Below are 15,523 nucleotides of genomic sequence, written 5' to 3'. Positions count from 1 at the left end.
GGGTCATATGTTTGCTATCTTTGGATTAGTCACCTTGGGTTTATTTTTTGCTTTTTATTGAATTTGGATACCGTTTTGAAAAGAAAAATGATTTGTAGACGTGTCTTGAAAAATACATGCTCACAAAAGATATGGGTCATGTTAAGCGTCATCAAATATCAGTTCATGAACTTACTATTGGGCACCAAACCTTGGAGACTATTTATGTGCTCCTGTTTTGGTTAGCAATAGCATCTCTGAATTTAGGTGATTCCTACTGGGGCTTTTTTGTTAGGAGGAAAAATATATTAAGCTTACAACACTCGACATTTTCAAGGAGGAATAAACAATAGACAGATGCTGGATGTTTTTCTGCATAAATATATTCCACTAGTCTTGATGGTTATACTTTGACGAGCCTTCTGCTTGGCCGCTTCCTTTCTTCCTCGGCGTAATTCATTCCATTATGCCAAGCGAGCCGAAGGAATTCATCACAATGATTAGTGTGACGCATGCTGGAGCGTAGTTCATAGTTCATAGATGGAGGTGAACACCACCCCCACCCCCCTCCTTGAAAAACCTGATCTAATTTGCCACATTTCTTCACATCTTGTTAAGTGTTCCTCACGCTGAAGTGCTGCTGGGACTCAGCTGGGGGGGTTCATCTCGTCTTTTCTTACCTAACAGCTTCTGGCAGTGAGTCTTTGGAAGTAGAAACTCGGATTATGTTCAATTAAGACATTGCACACCGAAATTGTGTTGATGCTGGGTCGTTTGCAATAATCCCGCAGTGTAACATCGCCGTCTGGTGGTCAACCAGAAAAGTGTTGTTTTTTTTTTTACTTGCGGGTCCATTTTCAAATAAATAAATAAATAAATAAATAAATAAATAAATAAATAAATAAATAAATAAATACATAAATAAATAAATAAATAAATAAATAAATAAATGTTTGGATTAATTTTCAATATTTTTTTATACAAGCTGATAAATTGATAAGCTCTTGTTGCCGTAATAAATAGCACCATAAAGGCTGACACAGTGAATGTGAGCGTAATTTGTCATGAAAAGCACCTAAAATGAATTTAAATCACGGATTGTCTTTTCTCATTTATTTTTAAAATATAATCACTGACTTTGATGTGTGTGTGTTAAAGAATTTTCAATGAATAATGGATGCTGCTAAGGGTAATGGCTGCTTTGTTGTAAAATGTGTTGTGCTAAAATGCGTCACCAGAGGCCACTAAGCAAACACCCAGCAGCCTGGATCCTATGCAAAATGGACTTACATGGAGTACTATGTTCGCAGACTGAATATTCAGTATATAATTCATGAATTCATCACACACCGGCGGAGCTAGAGGGGGGGCCGCGGGGCACTGGCTCCATATTTTCCCAGGCAATTTTTTTCAATATATCCACCCGTCGCCTGTAGCGAACATATCATGAATTTTTATCAGTGTTTTCTGGACATTTTCGGGGGGGAACAATTATTTTGACAGACCCCTGAGATATCCTTGAGATACGCCCCCCTAAAGGAAAACATCTTAGCTCCGTCTGTCATCACACAAGAGGGGATTCGAATCCAAAACCTCTGGACTGCAAAGCAGACGTCACTTCTAGCCCATGCTGAAGTCTTGTATGTTTGTATTTCACTTTTAAGTCGATGCTTTTGTTGTAAAATTTATGACGTGTCGGAATAGGATGTCGGTCGTTGTGAGATCAAACGTCTTTGTTCATTAATTTTAAGTTTTTTATTGGATTTGACTACAGTCAGTGTTTATTGAAGAAGACACTGCAATGAAAGTAGATACTGGCAAGTAATGAAGATGTCAGGTTTGAGCCTTCGACCTGATTTATTGAGCTATTAAAAAAGCCCCTGTGATGTGAAAGTTAAGGAAAAGTTTGGCTTACATGGAATAATTTTAGGTGGTGTTTAAGGACATCTGAATGATTCAACCTGCAGATTGACAATTACGATTAATTGACTGAACTTTATGTAAGGATTCATTTCATAATTAAAGCAATAATAATTCTTGCCTCCCAGATACACAAGCAAAATTGTTGTGATGTGTTTTTAATGAGCTAATTAGCACTTCATCACAACACCAATTGTGTTGCTTATTCTGGTGTATACAATTTGGCCACATGGGGGCAGTATAAGACAACATAATACCCTCTTGGTTCTTAATATGGCAGTAAAATTTGTCACTCCGTGCAGGAGATGAAGAATATGTGCTAATGAGAATTGTCTGTCTTTATGTGTTGCAGCATCATTTGTGTTCAGACATTTGTTGCTTAAACTTTAACAGCCCCACCACATCCCATAGATGCTAAATGTTAGCCAATATGTGCCTATGGATTCTCCCATATTCATGGAGATTATTTGTATTATTTTTTTTGTTTTATGTTTAGTTTGACTCTAACCTTCAACTGAGCGTAGCAATAAACAGCCTCTTAATTAGAAAATGCATTTTTTTACACGCTTTTACCCCCTCTCATTGCACACCCGTGTGTGAAAACACAAACTAGGTCACCTTGCAGTGCAATACTAAACTCAGCTGGTATGTGCGTTTGCATGTGTTTGTGTGTGCACACCCACGAGAGTTGCATTTTGTCCTCTAATGTTCCCCGCTGCGTCCCTGTGGCTCCACAGAGAGAGAGCAGAGTCATTAGGTGGCCTCAAAGTCACTTAGCCCAAACTCAATTAGCCGACCACAAGTCAGAGATGTTTACACTCATGTTTATGTCCCCGGTCAGGATGCTTTCTGCACTGTACGATGACATCATATCATTGAGTCGGAGAAGAGTAATAAAGTGTGACCTATAAAATGTACAGAATGAGAGCCGTAAAAATCATAGGAGGACGACCATGAACCTTGTGAACAAACATGGTGGTCCTTCGTAGCTGAAAATCCTTGAACATATCGCAAAGGGACAAAACAAGGACACGGCCGGGTGGGATTGGCACACACTACCTCATCCGAGTGTAAACATCTGTTCAGTAGTGCTAGTTCATTGCCAAGTTATTAAATTTGATTTTTAAATCATATTGTTGGCCGTTTGGGTTCGAAGAAGCCATTTCAGGACTATGGATGCAAATCTGCCATTTTTTTTTTATTATGGGTTGAGCATGCAAGTCAAAGTTTGATCACGCAGGCCCCTTCGACCACCTCACAAGGAACTTGGGTCACCATGGCCACCCCGCTGAAAATTTTCTAGCTACGCCTCTGACTGTGAGGCATGTAAAGTAACTATTACTCCAACTTGCTGCCTGGATTTAATACCTAAAGTATATAATTGATTATCCCATCTTAATTGGATTTTTCTAATCACAAAGTGATTGCTCACAAAATAGAATGAATTTCTTTTTGCGCACAAGTGTAGCACGTGTGTTAAATGAATGGTGTGCTGCGCACGTATAAGTAGTTTAGTGATTATTATGTCGAGCCCATCCCCGACTGTGACTGAGAGAGAAAAGGGGGTGGATGTCGACAGCGTGTGCACATCGGCAGCTGGACGCGATGCTGCGTGCCCCCCGCGGTGGCGCGCTTGGAGCGGCGAACTTAGCTTGCCACCTCCAACACGCACAAAAAAAGAATGATGTATATTCTCTCATTTTCCTGCAAACTTTAGCTTAGTAGGGAGACAACTTGATCGGAAAATGTCCACGCCGCAACTCAACTCCTCGCCGCCCGACCAAAGCCACCTCACGGCGGCCACCACCGATCGGACGGACGCCTCCGAGGTGACGGTAGAAGGGCGCATCCGCCTGCTATTCTTCGCCTTGTGCGTAACCATCGCTGCCGCCACCTTCGTCGGCGGCGTGTACTCGCTCCTGTCCCTGCTGCAGATGAGAAGGAAGACGTCCCTGTGTCTCATCGTGGCGTCCATGTCCGTGGACGACCTGCTCAGCGTGGTGCCACTCTCCCTCTTCATCCTCCTGCAATGGGAACGGGACGGACGCTCGGCCAGTTTATGCAACCTCGCCGGGCTCCTGTACGTCTTCCAAGGGGTTTCGAGCAACATGAAGGCCTGTCTGATCGCCGGGTACACTTTTTACGTGACCAAGAGGTTCGGGGTGCTTCGTTCCATCCGGCGGCCCCTCCGGGTGATGTGGGCCATTGCCGGCGTGTGGGCGGTCAGCCTCGCCGTCAGCGTGCTACCTTTGTGCGGATGGGGCAGCTTCGCGCAGGCTCCCCTCGGCTGCTTTCCGGAGAGTGAAAGCTTCTACACACTGCTGCTGTGTCTTTTATATTCATTGTGCTTTTGCGGCTTGCTCTTCTTCTTTCTGCCGCTCACCTACCAGCTGCTGTGCTCCGGAGAGCCGCAAAGGCGCGTGCAGTACGCGGCGTATTTGGGCGACGTCCGTTCGCTCTCTCGGGACAGCCTGGATAAAAGTTTCGGCGCCTATAACGAACTGAGCCCGAGTTCATGCGGGACGACGTGCGAGGTCAAGGAGGGGAAGGAGGCGGGCGCAGGGTGCTCCGGGGTCATCTGCCGGCAAAAGTCGGCGGCTGTGGGGGACTCCCCTGCGGTGTTTGCGCAAAAACGCTTCTCCATGATCCTGGCGGTTGTCAGGGTTACTCTGTGGATGCCGATGATGATGAGTAACAACACACACACACCACGTCTAAACATTTACTTCAATATGTTGAATGCATATGCATATGCCTTGAGATACGAGTTTTGATTCTATATTAGTCATTTTTTTGCATAAGATTTAGAATATGGTCGCTACATTTTATGTCTACGTGTGCTGCACCACTCTTTGTGTTCCCTTGCATAAAGCATATCTGTGTAACCAAATTTAATCACATAAAATATAAAAATTCACTCAAAAAATGGATGAGTGGAATTTGCAATGCATACTGAGAAGCTAAAGAATGCAAAAATGAACTTTTTGGAGTTATATAAAATCTGTTTAGGGTGCAATAAAACAGCAAAGATGGTCTGGAACACAGGTCACATGACCTCCAACGTCGACTCGGTTTCATTCGTACCCGTTTCCTCCTCTCTTTCATTCACAGACTCTGATGCTGGTGCGCCACGCCGCTAACGCACGCAGCTCATCCCTCGAGACGCTCGGCTTCTTCCTGACGTTGCTGGCGCCTGCCGTCACGCCGCTCTTCGTGCTGTCCAAGCGCTGGATCCACATGCCGTGCGGCTGCTTCATTAACTGCAACCGTGAGCCCGAGCCCGACCCTTCAGGTAGTCAGGAATCGAATCTCTGACCAACGACTGAAACAAACATGGAGGCAACTTGAGATGAATTTCTATTACGACAAGGCCCGCGGAGTAGACATAACATCTGAGAAGCTGTAGTTTTCACTGGAAGTAAATATGATTCAAGGACGTATCGATTTTAAAATGTAACAATGTGATTCGATTCCGTAACGATTCCGTTCGACATGGTACAACGCTAGCCTTTGTTTTGTTTATTAACATGCAACAAAAGGCAAAGTTTTCCAAAGCTAGCTAAATTAAAAAAACAAAACAAATCATCTCCAACAACGATTCGATATACATGGAGTGCAATACGATTTGACGATTCTCTAACGTAACGCTTCAGCCTGTCGAATCGAAACCGATTTTCCAATCATTTTTTTGTTGAATCCATTCACAGCAATGAAAAGAAGATTCGAATTCAACCTCTCCCTCCAGAAAGGCTGCGGCGTGTTCAAGCTATCTCACGCTAACATGTCTCTCAGCGACACGCCGGCCGAGAAGCGAGCCTACCACAGCCTCTTCAACAGCGATTTTACAAACAACCGTCTCGATGCGTTGGAAACTGCTGGGCTCTGCAGCTTGGGCCCAAATTTTCCTTTCAGCGCCACACTGCCCGTGGACAGCTCCTTTCATCCGGACCTTTTATTAGAAGACTTTGGCAGCGGCGGAGAAGCACTGGCTGATTGCCCTCCGCTGCCCCGCGAGAATCACGGAGGTGAGGAAGGCCTCCGTGACGTTCCCTCGCTTCGTCTTAATCAGCGGGAGAAGGAGCGCAGTCTCACAGACACCTCGTCTGTGTTCGAGGGCTCGGAGAGGAGGCTGTCGCATGAAGAGTGCCGGAAAATCGAGTTGACCGATTGGGAGTGGTGCAGGAGTAAATCGGAGCGAACGCAAAGACAGGTACAAAGCAACTCCGTGAAGCAATTTGTAGCTGTCGTTTTGCAGTTTCCGGTTGGCGGGAATCGCTCCCCCCTCCCAACCTGTGACATCACTACGTCTTTTTATGAAAAGACATTTCCCAGTTTCGATAAAACTACTATTTCGTCTCTATCCGTGTTCATTAGAATTTTTTTTGCAAGATAACAGCACAGCTGCCTAGCAAGGTCGTCTGTGTTTTTTTTTTTTTTTTTTTCTAGTTAAACCTCAAACTGTCTCATCTTACCACCAGACTGAACCTAAAATGGCGAACGATTAGTTGGGCAATCGTGCGAGATGCTGTCAACCATGCTTTAAGCGTAAAATGTCAGCCTGTCAGTCAAAAAGCAAATATTCATTTCATGCTGACCGACAGAATTGAGCTCACAGTTGGGCTCGGATCAATTTATTGGCTTCTTCGCGGAGGGCTGCTGGATGTGTGCTCATGTCTATAATAATTGGGTTCATCCAATCGATGCTAACAATTTTTTTTTTTGTAATTGTGGTTTGCTTGGTACACAATACATCACAACAGTATGGTTCTGTGCGAAGAAATAATTCAAATCGACTTGAAATACAGTTCTATTAAATATAAAGGACTCACAGGCAGATGAGAAAATAAACGCCCGTGTCAGCTGTATGAAGAAATATAGTGAAGCTGAAAAATGAGCCTCCCACTCCTCACGGTGCATGAAAAGACGTTTATTTATCTTGGCGTGCAAGCTGCGAGAGAGCCACAAAGCTAAACATCCATCAGCAACAAAGTTTGTGATTCACGGTGCGCCTGGTTGTGTTTTGTTGCTCATTAGCGGCCGAGATGTCATTAGCCATTGTCTCTGCGGCGTACTGTCAATCCCCTCTGGCCTTCCAGCTTCCACGGAGAGACGTAAAATCAAAGCTTAAAGACATCTTTGGCCTCTCGCTGACTTCATCGCCGAGGATGTTTTACCCCCCGGGGTGGCTTTATTGTGCGTTCCCGTGGAGCAAAACTAAAAGCCTTTAAATATTCTGCCAGCATGAAAATAGATGATACCAAAATTTCCAGGGGAAACCCCAAAATGGCCATCAACACACTAATCAAGATAATCAGAGATTCGCTAATTGGGTCTTAGCTGACTTTGATCGCACGTAAGAGAAAATGCTCAAATTTAGCATCTCATAGCGGCCTGCTAACTTGATACACTCGGCTGTCTTACATTTATTTATTGGAAACACAGGATAACCTTCATCCAAGGCTCAAACGTAATCATTTGATTTCTGGCGGATCCCGCCTAAATAGATTTATGCCTCCGCGAGGCGTTCACTTCCATCTGAGTGCTCATCCCGCTGATGGCTTCTAAGCATTATTTGATTTACTTGACAATGTGATCTTCTTCAGCATTCGAGTCGCGCTTCCTCCCTTTTTTCACCCCCCCCCCCCTCCCTTCCACACACTCATTCACACCAATAATATAATGGAGCCAAGCATTGACATCTTTCTTTGTCTCTAATGTGCACCATCGCCAGACGATCATTACAGCGGAGGCTGCTAATGTAAATAATCTTGAGGCCTCTAATGACATCCGACACGGTCTCCTCCTTTTCTTGCAAACATCAGCTCAATTATTTAATGATAAATCTGCCCTCGAGTCGGCACGGCCTGGGCTGTAGTTAATTATTGGTGTGGCAATATAAGCGTAGCTCTAGTAGCAAGTTTGAAACATACCAATCTAAAAAAATATATATATTCTGTTTTGTGGACTCTTCTTTTAATGTAGAGGTCACCAGCCAGTCTGTCCATCCCGCTGTGCGCTTTCCAGGGAACCGTGTCCCTGCAAGCCCCCACTGGGAAGACCCTATCTCTGTCCACCTATGAGGTTAGCAGCGATGGATTGAAAATCTCCCCCAAAAACTCCAAAAGGGTATGATGATGTTTTATTTTGGATTCTGGATGGATACATTGTTTATTTATTCAAGTCATATTTAGTTTACGTTTTGAGAATATACGTTTGAGTGTATTTAATGCTATTTAAAAGCTAGCGGCTAGTGGCTAGCCTTTAGTGGCTAGTGACTAGCCAATAGTGACTAGCCGCTAGTGAGTAGCCACTAGTGACTAGTCACTTGTGGCTAGCAATAGTCACAAACTTGTGGCTAGTCACTAGTGGCTAGTCACTAGTGAAGTCACTAGTGGCTAGTGGTAGTCACTAGTGGCTAGTCACTAGAGGCTAGTCACTAGTGAAGTCACTGGTGGCTAGTGGCACTCACTACTGGCTAGTCACTAGGGAAGTCACTAGTGGCTCGTGGTAGTCACGAGTGACTCGTGAAGTCACTAGTGGCTAGTGGTAGTCACTACTGGCTAGTCACTAGTGAAGTCACTTGTGAAGTCACTAGTTGCTAGCCACTAGGGACCACCTCTAGCCACTAGTGACTTTACTTGCCACTAATGGCCACTTGGCTAGCCACTAGCCACTTGTGGCTAGTCACTAGCCGCTAGTGGTTAGCATCTTTGCCTCACAGTTCATGAATTTGTTCAACTGCTGAGCAGACAAATGTGTATCAAGCAACGTTTGATGTTTATGTGGCTTTTTCAACTATGCTAATCTCCAGGTGGAGGTGTATCGCTCCAAATCGGTTGGCCACGAGCCCAGTGCAGATGACAAAGCGTCAGGTGACCACACAGACGATGTAAACTTCAACGGCGTCAGTATGGGACTGGACATCGGATTGGGAATGGGAACCGGGGTAGGGGACACCAATGTCAAAATCCACCTGGAGGTCTTGGAGATCTGTGATAATGAGGAGGCCATGGACAGCGTCTCCATCGTGTCAAACATCAGCCAGTCGTCCACTCACGCCCGCTCGCCGTCGCTGCGCTACTCACGTAGGGAAAATCGTTTTGTTTCCTGCGACCTGGGCGAGACGGCTTCCTACTCCTTGCTCATCCCCACCACCGGCAACCCGGAAGCTGAGGCCATCAACATCACCATACCCGACACGGTGGAGGCCCATCGGCAGAACAGTCGCAAACAGACGCAAGGGAGCTCGGGATATCAAGAGGAAATACAACTGCTCAACGAAGCCTACAGAAAACAAGCGGCAGACACCGAGGACTGAAATTCTACTTGTTCTGGTGAAGGTAAAGAAAAAAAAATGGCCTTTCACTTGACTCAAGCAGAGATTAATAGATTCCGACGTGTTTTAGAGGTGACGTTATGGTCACATGTTTGATATCACCAATGAGGGGAGGGGTCAGCTGACCCGTGAGTCTGACTCATCCCTGTTTTCAGTGTTTCATTACAAAAAAAGTCGCCTTGACCACATGGATGCAGACCTGATGATGGTAATGGGTTTTGATGGGGCCGCCACAAGTGTTTATCGTGTGTTTCGCCGTTGCTCGCTAGTGCGCCGTATTTGTTTTAATCATGACGTGTTTCTCCGCGGTCAGTGTTTTTTGCTAGCAAATGAAAAGACTGCAGTTGTATGCCAGTTTTTTTTTTTTTTTTTTTCCTCATCACAGGAAAAAATCGGGGCTCACTTTCTATCCAATCCCTGCATGCATAAATCCCCAACTGAGATTCCAAAAGTCAATTTGTGCATTTTAACACCAAATTGAATTCTTATATTGTTGCCGACCATTCTATCAGAACCAAATATGCCTTCATTTTCCCCAGATAGCAAATGTGTAAAACCAGAATAGGTATTCGAAAATATATGTTGATATGTTTTTGATGTTGCCGCTCATCTTTGAGTCATTTGCAGGCTTCGCCATCATCCTTTGGCGATCTCACCTCATCAACGGAAACATGTTCCTTCCCCCCCCGAAGAACGTTGTCATTAAAGATTCATTATGAGAAACTGCCTACGGACGAGACTGCTGAGAATTTCCATTTTCCAGCGATGTCGTGATGTATGACAATTTCATAATAAATGCAAAAGTGGAATTCTGCCATTTTGGCTCTTAATGGTGGCAAAGGTTCAGAGTGGAGCAGCGTAGCGGAATTGATATGTTGTTACTCGATCCGTTCATGCCTTACTTTTGATTAATATTTGTGTTAAATTGATCAGTAAGTGTTTTGCTTTCTTAGCTTGTGGGAATTTAGGCTTTGGGCATCGGGCGCTTGGGTGTCTGCATGTTTATTGATTCACGCCAGCCATCTGGTTCGACACACAACTGGGATTCCTTATTGGAGGAAAAATAAATAAAACATCTATTTAAACTTTCATTTGTTGCGGTAATCATTATGCTTAAGCTTAATGGCACTTATTCTTTTTTTTTATTGTTTAATTGGGACATATAATCAGTTGTGTCTTAATAAAAAGTGGCCGACATTCATAGCACACAAAAGACAAAAAAAAAAAAAAAACGATGCCGCACTTAAGAATCATTTATTGGTAGTGTTATGGTTAGCACATAGTTGAAATTGTCTGGGGCCAATGGGCATTTGTTACCATGACAACCAGGGAGAGCACTGGGATGTTTTCTGTGGGCTAAAGAGAAATGTAATCAGAAAGAGTCAGGAAAGAAGAAAATGACACACATCCTTGCGCGATACATTGCTAAATATTTATGTGGGGAGAAAAAATGGCCGGAGGGTTTTTACGATTCTGTGAACACACAGATCATTTGTATGTATCACCGGTCTCCCCAAGGCAAACAAAACAAAAAGTGCACACCAGGAATCATCAGTATTAAGCAATAGGGGGGGAAAAATCCACTACCGCATCCCTCACAGTTTATAAAGCTCTTTCATATTAGTTTCTCCCACTTGATGCCCAGCTTGCTCGTTCAGCTTCAGCTCTTCACATTTTCTTGTGCTTAAGCAGTCGGGTGGGAGAAGCAGGAGCTCCAAATAACACCGCACCACATTTACTAGCTCTTGGCAAACACAAATTAGGTTTTTTTTTTTTTCCACAGCACAAAGCAATACAATGGATGTCCTCAAATGACATCTTCTATTGTAATAGATTCCGGAACCTGCAATTTATCACCAGGTGCATTATTCACAAGTAACTAAAAAGACGCCTTCTTGCTTATTAGGTTTCCCAGGTGGATAAAATAACTTTTACTCATTGACTGATACCACCACTGAGTTCTTTCTATCTATCTATCTATCTATCTATCTATCTATCTATCTATCTATCTATCTATCTATCTATCTATCTATCTATCTATCTATCTATCTATCTATCTATCTATCTATCTATCTATCTATCTATCTATCTATCTATCTATCTATCTATCTATCTATCTATCTATCTATCTATCTATCTATCCCTTGTTTGGCATGCTCTAACTTGGCAATTAAAAATTGATTTGATTTAATTGATCTAATCATCGTATTCCCACCCATTTCCACGTCAACCAATCAGTGCGCGCCACGTCATTTACAAGCGACAAACAAATGGTGACGTCATAATGTGCGACACACTGGATAGAAACATGTCTATGAATGGCTAATTGCGGCTCGTTAATTGCATTGTTTCCCAACAACATACCTGAAAAATTAACGATATATTTTGTAAACGTCATTAGCAAAGGGTTTTTGTTTTTAATTTAATCCCCGCGCCTCCATTAGTTGAACCGCGGAGCGCCAAGCTAATGCTAATGCTGCTGGCTAACGCGCGTTAACAAGTTCTATTATTTTATGCCGACGCCGCTCGTGTTTTTTGCGGCGGCATGAATTCTAAGTACGGAGGGCGAGGCAGAAGAGGAGGCAGTAGTAGGGGGAGCAGTAGAGGCAACCGTGATGGCAGCAGAGAAAGAGCCAACCGGGGAGGTGGAAATAGTGGCGACCCCGACCAGGACTCCTTTTCTCGTCATCCTTCGCATTTGAAAGGCCGAGAAATTGGCTTGTGGTATGCAAGACACGGAGCCGTGAGGAAGAAACAGGCTGACCGGAGATCGGTATGCTTTTTTGGGGGGTTTATAAGAACCACACTGCTCGAATAACGTCTAGAACTTGTGACAAGTTTCACAAACATTTCTTGTTTTAATCCTCCATTTTGTCTGCATGAGTGAAGCGAGCAGTGGTCCAGATGGATGAAACCAGAGAGCAGCACATTATCAAGCTGCTCGACTCCGTCCAGAATGACCAGCCAGGTTTGGAGAGACCAAATAATGATGCGAGAGGTTCTGCGTCGGGCAACTGGCGTGTACCTTCCAGTAAAAGTAGTCACTGGTAAGAGGTTTTACTTTTTCATTCATGGGGAAAATCACTGCTTTTGCCGTCTCCACGATTAAAACAATCGTAAAGCACAAGGCTAAGCAAATTTGCCTAATTGGTATTAATATTCAAAATACGATAACTGTGTGTGACCAATGTGCTTCGTGCAGCTACTTCGATGGGGACATGAGTGAAGAGGAAAAACAGAAGATCAAATTTGAAGAGGAAGACCAGAAACGGTCTGCATTATTATTATTATTATCTTCATTATCCTCAGGCACTATCCCGCTGCTCATGACTAACATTTTGACATCCAACGATATTTTATTGTTGCAGTGTTTCAATCTAACCATGTAAAAGAAGGACATAGATAAGAGACAAAAAGAATGGCAACACAATAATTATGATGAATATTTTAGTGACTGTGTAAGATAGCTGATTTTGTTTTTATTTTTCCCCTCCATAGTTCAATCTCTCAGGCAGTTAAAGATGAGATTCCTGACGCTTGGGATGATAATGATGACGACGCCGTCAATGATGATGACGACGATAAGGATCATGCGATGGAGCGGCAGCAAGTGAAGGTGGATGAAGACAAGGAGAAAGTGAGGAGGAATGACAAAGATCTCGAGTTCCTACTCCATGAAACATCCAGAAATGTTGCGCTGGATGAGTCGTTGAAAAGAGATCTGGAGTGTAAGAAATCACACCCGAAGTATAAGGAGATGCTGGTGAGTTTGAGTGACAGCTTGGTGTTTCTCTCATCGCCATTCATCGCTTAAGAATTTGTTTTTGTCCTTTTCCACAGACGTTCAGAAAAAAGTTGCCATCCTACGGGAAGAAAGAGGTTCATTCTGAATTTTGAAATATGAGTTTCATTTGGTCATGCTACCAATTAACAATATCGACATTGTTGCCCTATTAGGAGCTGGTCCAGCTGATTAATTCCAACCAAGTTCTGGTAGTGAGCGGCGAAACGGGCTGCGGGAAAACCACCCAGGTGACCCAGTTCATCCTGGACGACTACATCAGGCGCGGCATGGGCTCCGTGTGCCGTGTGGTTTGCACGCAGCCTCGCCGCATCAGCGCCATCTCGGTACGCCAAAGTCGTTCACGTCGTCGCTTAGCTCGACTCTGGCTAACTTTCGTCTCACGCAGGTCGCCGAGCGTGTGGCCGCTGAGAGGGCGGAACAGGTCGGCAATGGAAATTCATGCGGTTACCAAATTCGCTTGCAGTGGTAAGTACAAAATGCCCAAAAATTTATTTAGGACTCATTTGGAAAAATTCAGTCCATTTTGTCTTTCTCCAGCAAGTTACCTCGGGGAAAAGGTTCAATCCTGTACTGCACCACGGGCATTGTTCTTCAGTGGCTTCGCTCAGACACGTGAGTGTCCCGCCTTCCAGCGTTTCATTTTTGACTTTTCCTTCCCTGTGTCAGTCCACTTCATTGATTTACGCTTGCTGTCAGTTGGCAGGAACATTACCATGACCCCACCCCCCCCACCATCATCCTTTTAGGCAGAGAAAGCACACACAGTTGAGTCATCCCCGCCCACTCCTCCTCACATCCTCGGTCGAAAGCGAGAGTGTCGGCTTTTGTTATCTCGTTTGCGCTCATCCCAAAGTTGGCACGACTCGACCTGCGTGAGTCATTTTAGGGCTACAGGCAGTCAGACCAAACGCTGCAAGTATTGTGCCGAGGTCGCTACAATACATTTATCCTAAAAGTACGATGCAAAAATATTTTCAGGGAACCCAAGAACTTCATCACAGATTAGCATCTTTATATAAAATGCCCAAAACATCTCCTGACAGGAATTTATCAAGTATCAGTCACTTGGTCCTGGATGAGGTCCACGAGCGAAGCCTGCAATCCGACGTGTTGCTCACCATCGTCAAGGACCTACTCGACGTGCGACACGACCTCAAGGTCATCCTGATGAGTGCCACGCTCAACGCAGAGAAATTCTCCAAGTACTTTGGTATTTGCGTCCTCCACGACAAGCATCATCTTCCAGCTCTTATCTTTTCGGATGTCGTAAATAATGGCGCTCTGTCCTTTTAGACAACTGCCCCATGATCCACATCCCGGGCTTTACGTTCCCAGTGGAGGAGCTCCTCCTTGAGGACATTGTGGAGATGATGAGGTAGAATATGACATTTACATCTCACTGTTAGACCCTGATTGTTGAACCTGTTTTTATTTTTATTTTTTTCTCCACCAGATATCAGCCTAAGAACAACGACCGCCGACCCGCTTGGAAAAGAGGCTTCTGGCAGGGGCGCCACTCCAGACCCGAGAAGAAGGAGAAGGAGGACGAATACAAAGAGAGCTGGCCTTGTTATGCTCGCACGCTCCAGGACAAGTGGGTTGGAGAATTAGGGATGAGGTAATATTGTGTAACATAATGTCACTTGTTTTTTCCTCCCAGATACTCCGAGAGCACAATCGCCGCTCTCGAGACGCTGGACGGCGACGACAAGATCGACTTGGACCTCATCGTGGCGCTTATCCGCCATATTGTGCTCAGCGACGAGGTAAGTTCGAGGTACATTTTTGCACAATATTATCCAAAACCGTGTGTCATTATCGAGCAGATGGCAGGAACAGCAGGGTTAGGATCCATCCAAGCGCGCCCAGACATAAGATGAGAGAAAATGACACGACAACTGGGCAGCGGGTCGGCGCTAATGAGCCATTGAACAGATGCTCCCCCTCACCGAATGTTGATTCCCTATTCTTTTGGTCAATTTCCAGCGCCACGCTTATTACTGTCGTCGTGGAAAGACTGACTCGTGTTTAGCTGCGTCCGTCAGTCACGGCCACGCTCAGCCCGAGCCAATCGACGTATGTCAGACGGATAAAAGCGACTGATCGGCCGTGACAAATTCATGAATAGAAGAAGCGGCCGAGTGGTTATTTAATGCCTGCGGTGAACCATAATTAGACCAATAACGTGCAGCCATGAATGGACATAGTAAGATAGTAAGTCAACATGACTGTTCTATTTTCCTCTAAGAGTTTATAAAAGACTCTGTAGACCAATACTAATAATTGGTTGTAATTTAAACACAGTTGGCTGGCGGGCGAAAATGCTTTTTTTAAAATTTATTTCCTCTCCTATTGAGAAGATGAATTGCAGGGTTATTTTCAGCCAATTTAATATCATCCCCACCGTATTTCTTTGTCCTCGTCTAAAAGCCGCGGCTGTGAAATGATGAAAATCCATCAATCATAAATAAAAATACAGACGC

The 15,523-nt window shown here is 44.4% G+C and overlaps 2 protein-coding genes across 3 annotated transcripts in view; both read left to right on the top strand.

Moving 5' to 3' along the window:
• The first annotated feature begins 3,454 nt into the window (after positions 1-3,454).
• On the top strand, positions 3,455-10,326 carry LOC125972409 (probable G-protein coupled receptor 149). The gene is made up of 5 exons (XM_049726072.2): positions 3,455-4,585; positions 5,010-5,191; positions 5,607-6,109; positions 7,882-8,025; positions 8,711-10,326. Exons 1-5 carry the CDS (start codon positions 3,645-3,647, stop codon positions 9,215-9,217), a joined length of 2,277 nt encoding a protein of 758 aa, XP_049582029.1. The 5' UTR covers positions 3,455-3,644; the 3' UTR covers positions 9,218-10,326.
• Positions 10,327-11,499: 1,173 nt separating this feature from the next.
• The window catches only part of dhx36 (DEAH (Asp-Glu-Ala-His) box polypeptide 36), a 10,793-nt gene continuing 6,769 nt past the window's right edge, over positions 11,500-15,523 (top strand). For both annotated transcript variants that reach the window (XM_049724695.2, XM_049724694.2), the window contains exons 1-12: positions 11,500-12,008; positions 12,125-12,282; positions 12,438-12,506; positions 12,734-12,998; positions 13,076-13,114; positions 13,193-13,363; positions 13,426-13,505; positions 13,578-13,652; positions 14,084-14,250; positions 14,334-14,415; positions 14,494-14,634; positions 14,701-14,806. In XM_049724695.2, the coding sequence (XP_049580652.1) occupies positions 11,781-12,008; positions 12,125-12,282; positions 12,438-12,506; positions 12,734-12,998; positions 13,076-13,114; positions 13,193-13,363; positions 13,426-13,505; positions 13,578-13,652; positions 14,084-14,250; positions 14,334-14,415; positions 14,494-14,634; positions 14,701-14,806 (1,581 nt within the window). In that variant the 5' untranslated portion in view covers positions 11,500-11,780. The remainder of the gene's footprint in view (positions 12,009-12,124; positions 12,283-12,437; positions 12,507-12,733; positions 12,999-13,075; positions 13,115-13,192; positions 13,364-13,425; positions 13,506-13,577; positions 13,653-14,083; positions 14,251-14,333; positions 14,416-14,493; positions 14,635-14,700; positions 14,807-15,523) is intronic.

Source organism: Syngnathus scovelli, chromosome 7 (genome assembly GCF_024217435.2).
Source record: "Syngnathus scovelli strain Florida chromosome 7, RoL_Ssco_1.2, whole genome shotgun sequence".
In the NCBI taxonomy this organism is placed as follows: domain Eukaryota; kingdom Metazoa; phylum Chordata; class Actinopteri; order Syngnathiformes; family Syngnathidae; genus Syngnathus; species Syngnathus scovelli.
This window is presented reverse-complemented; position numbering and strand designations above follow the sequence as displayed.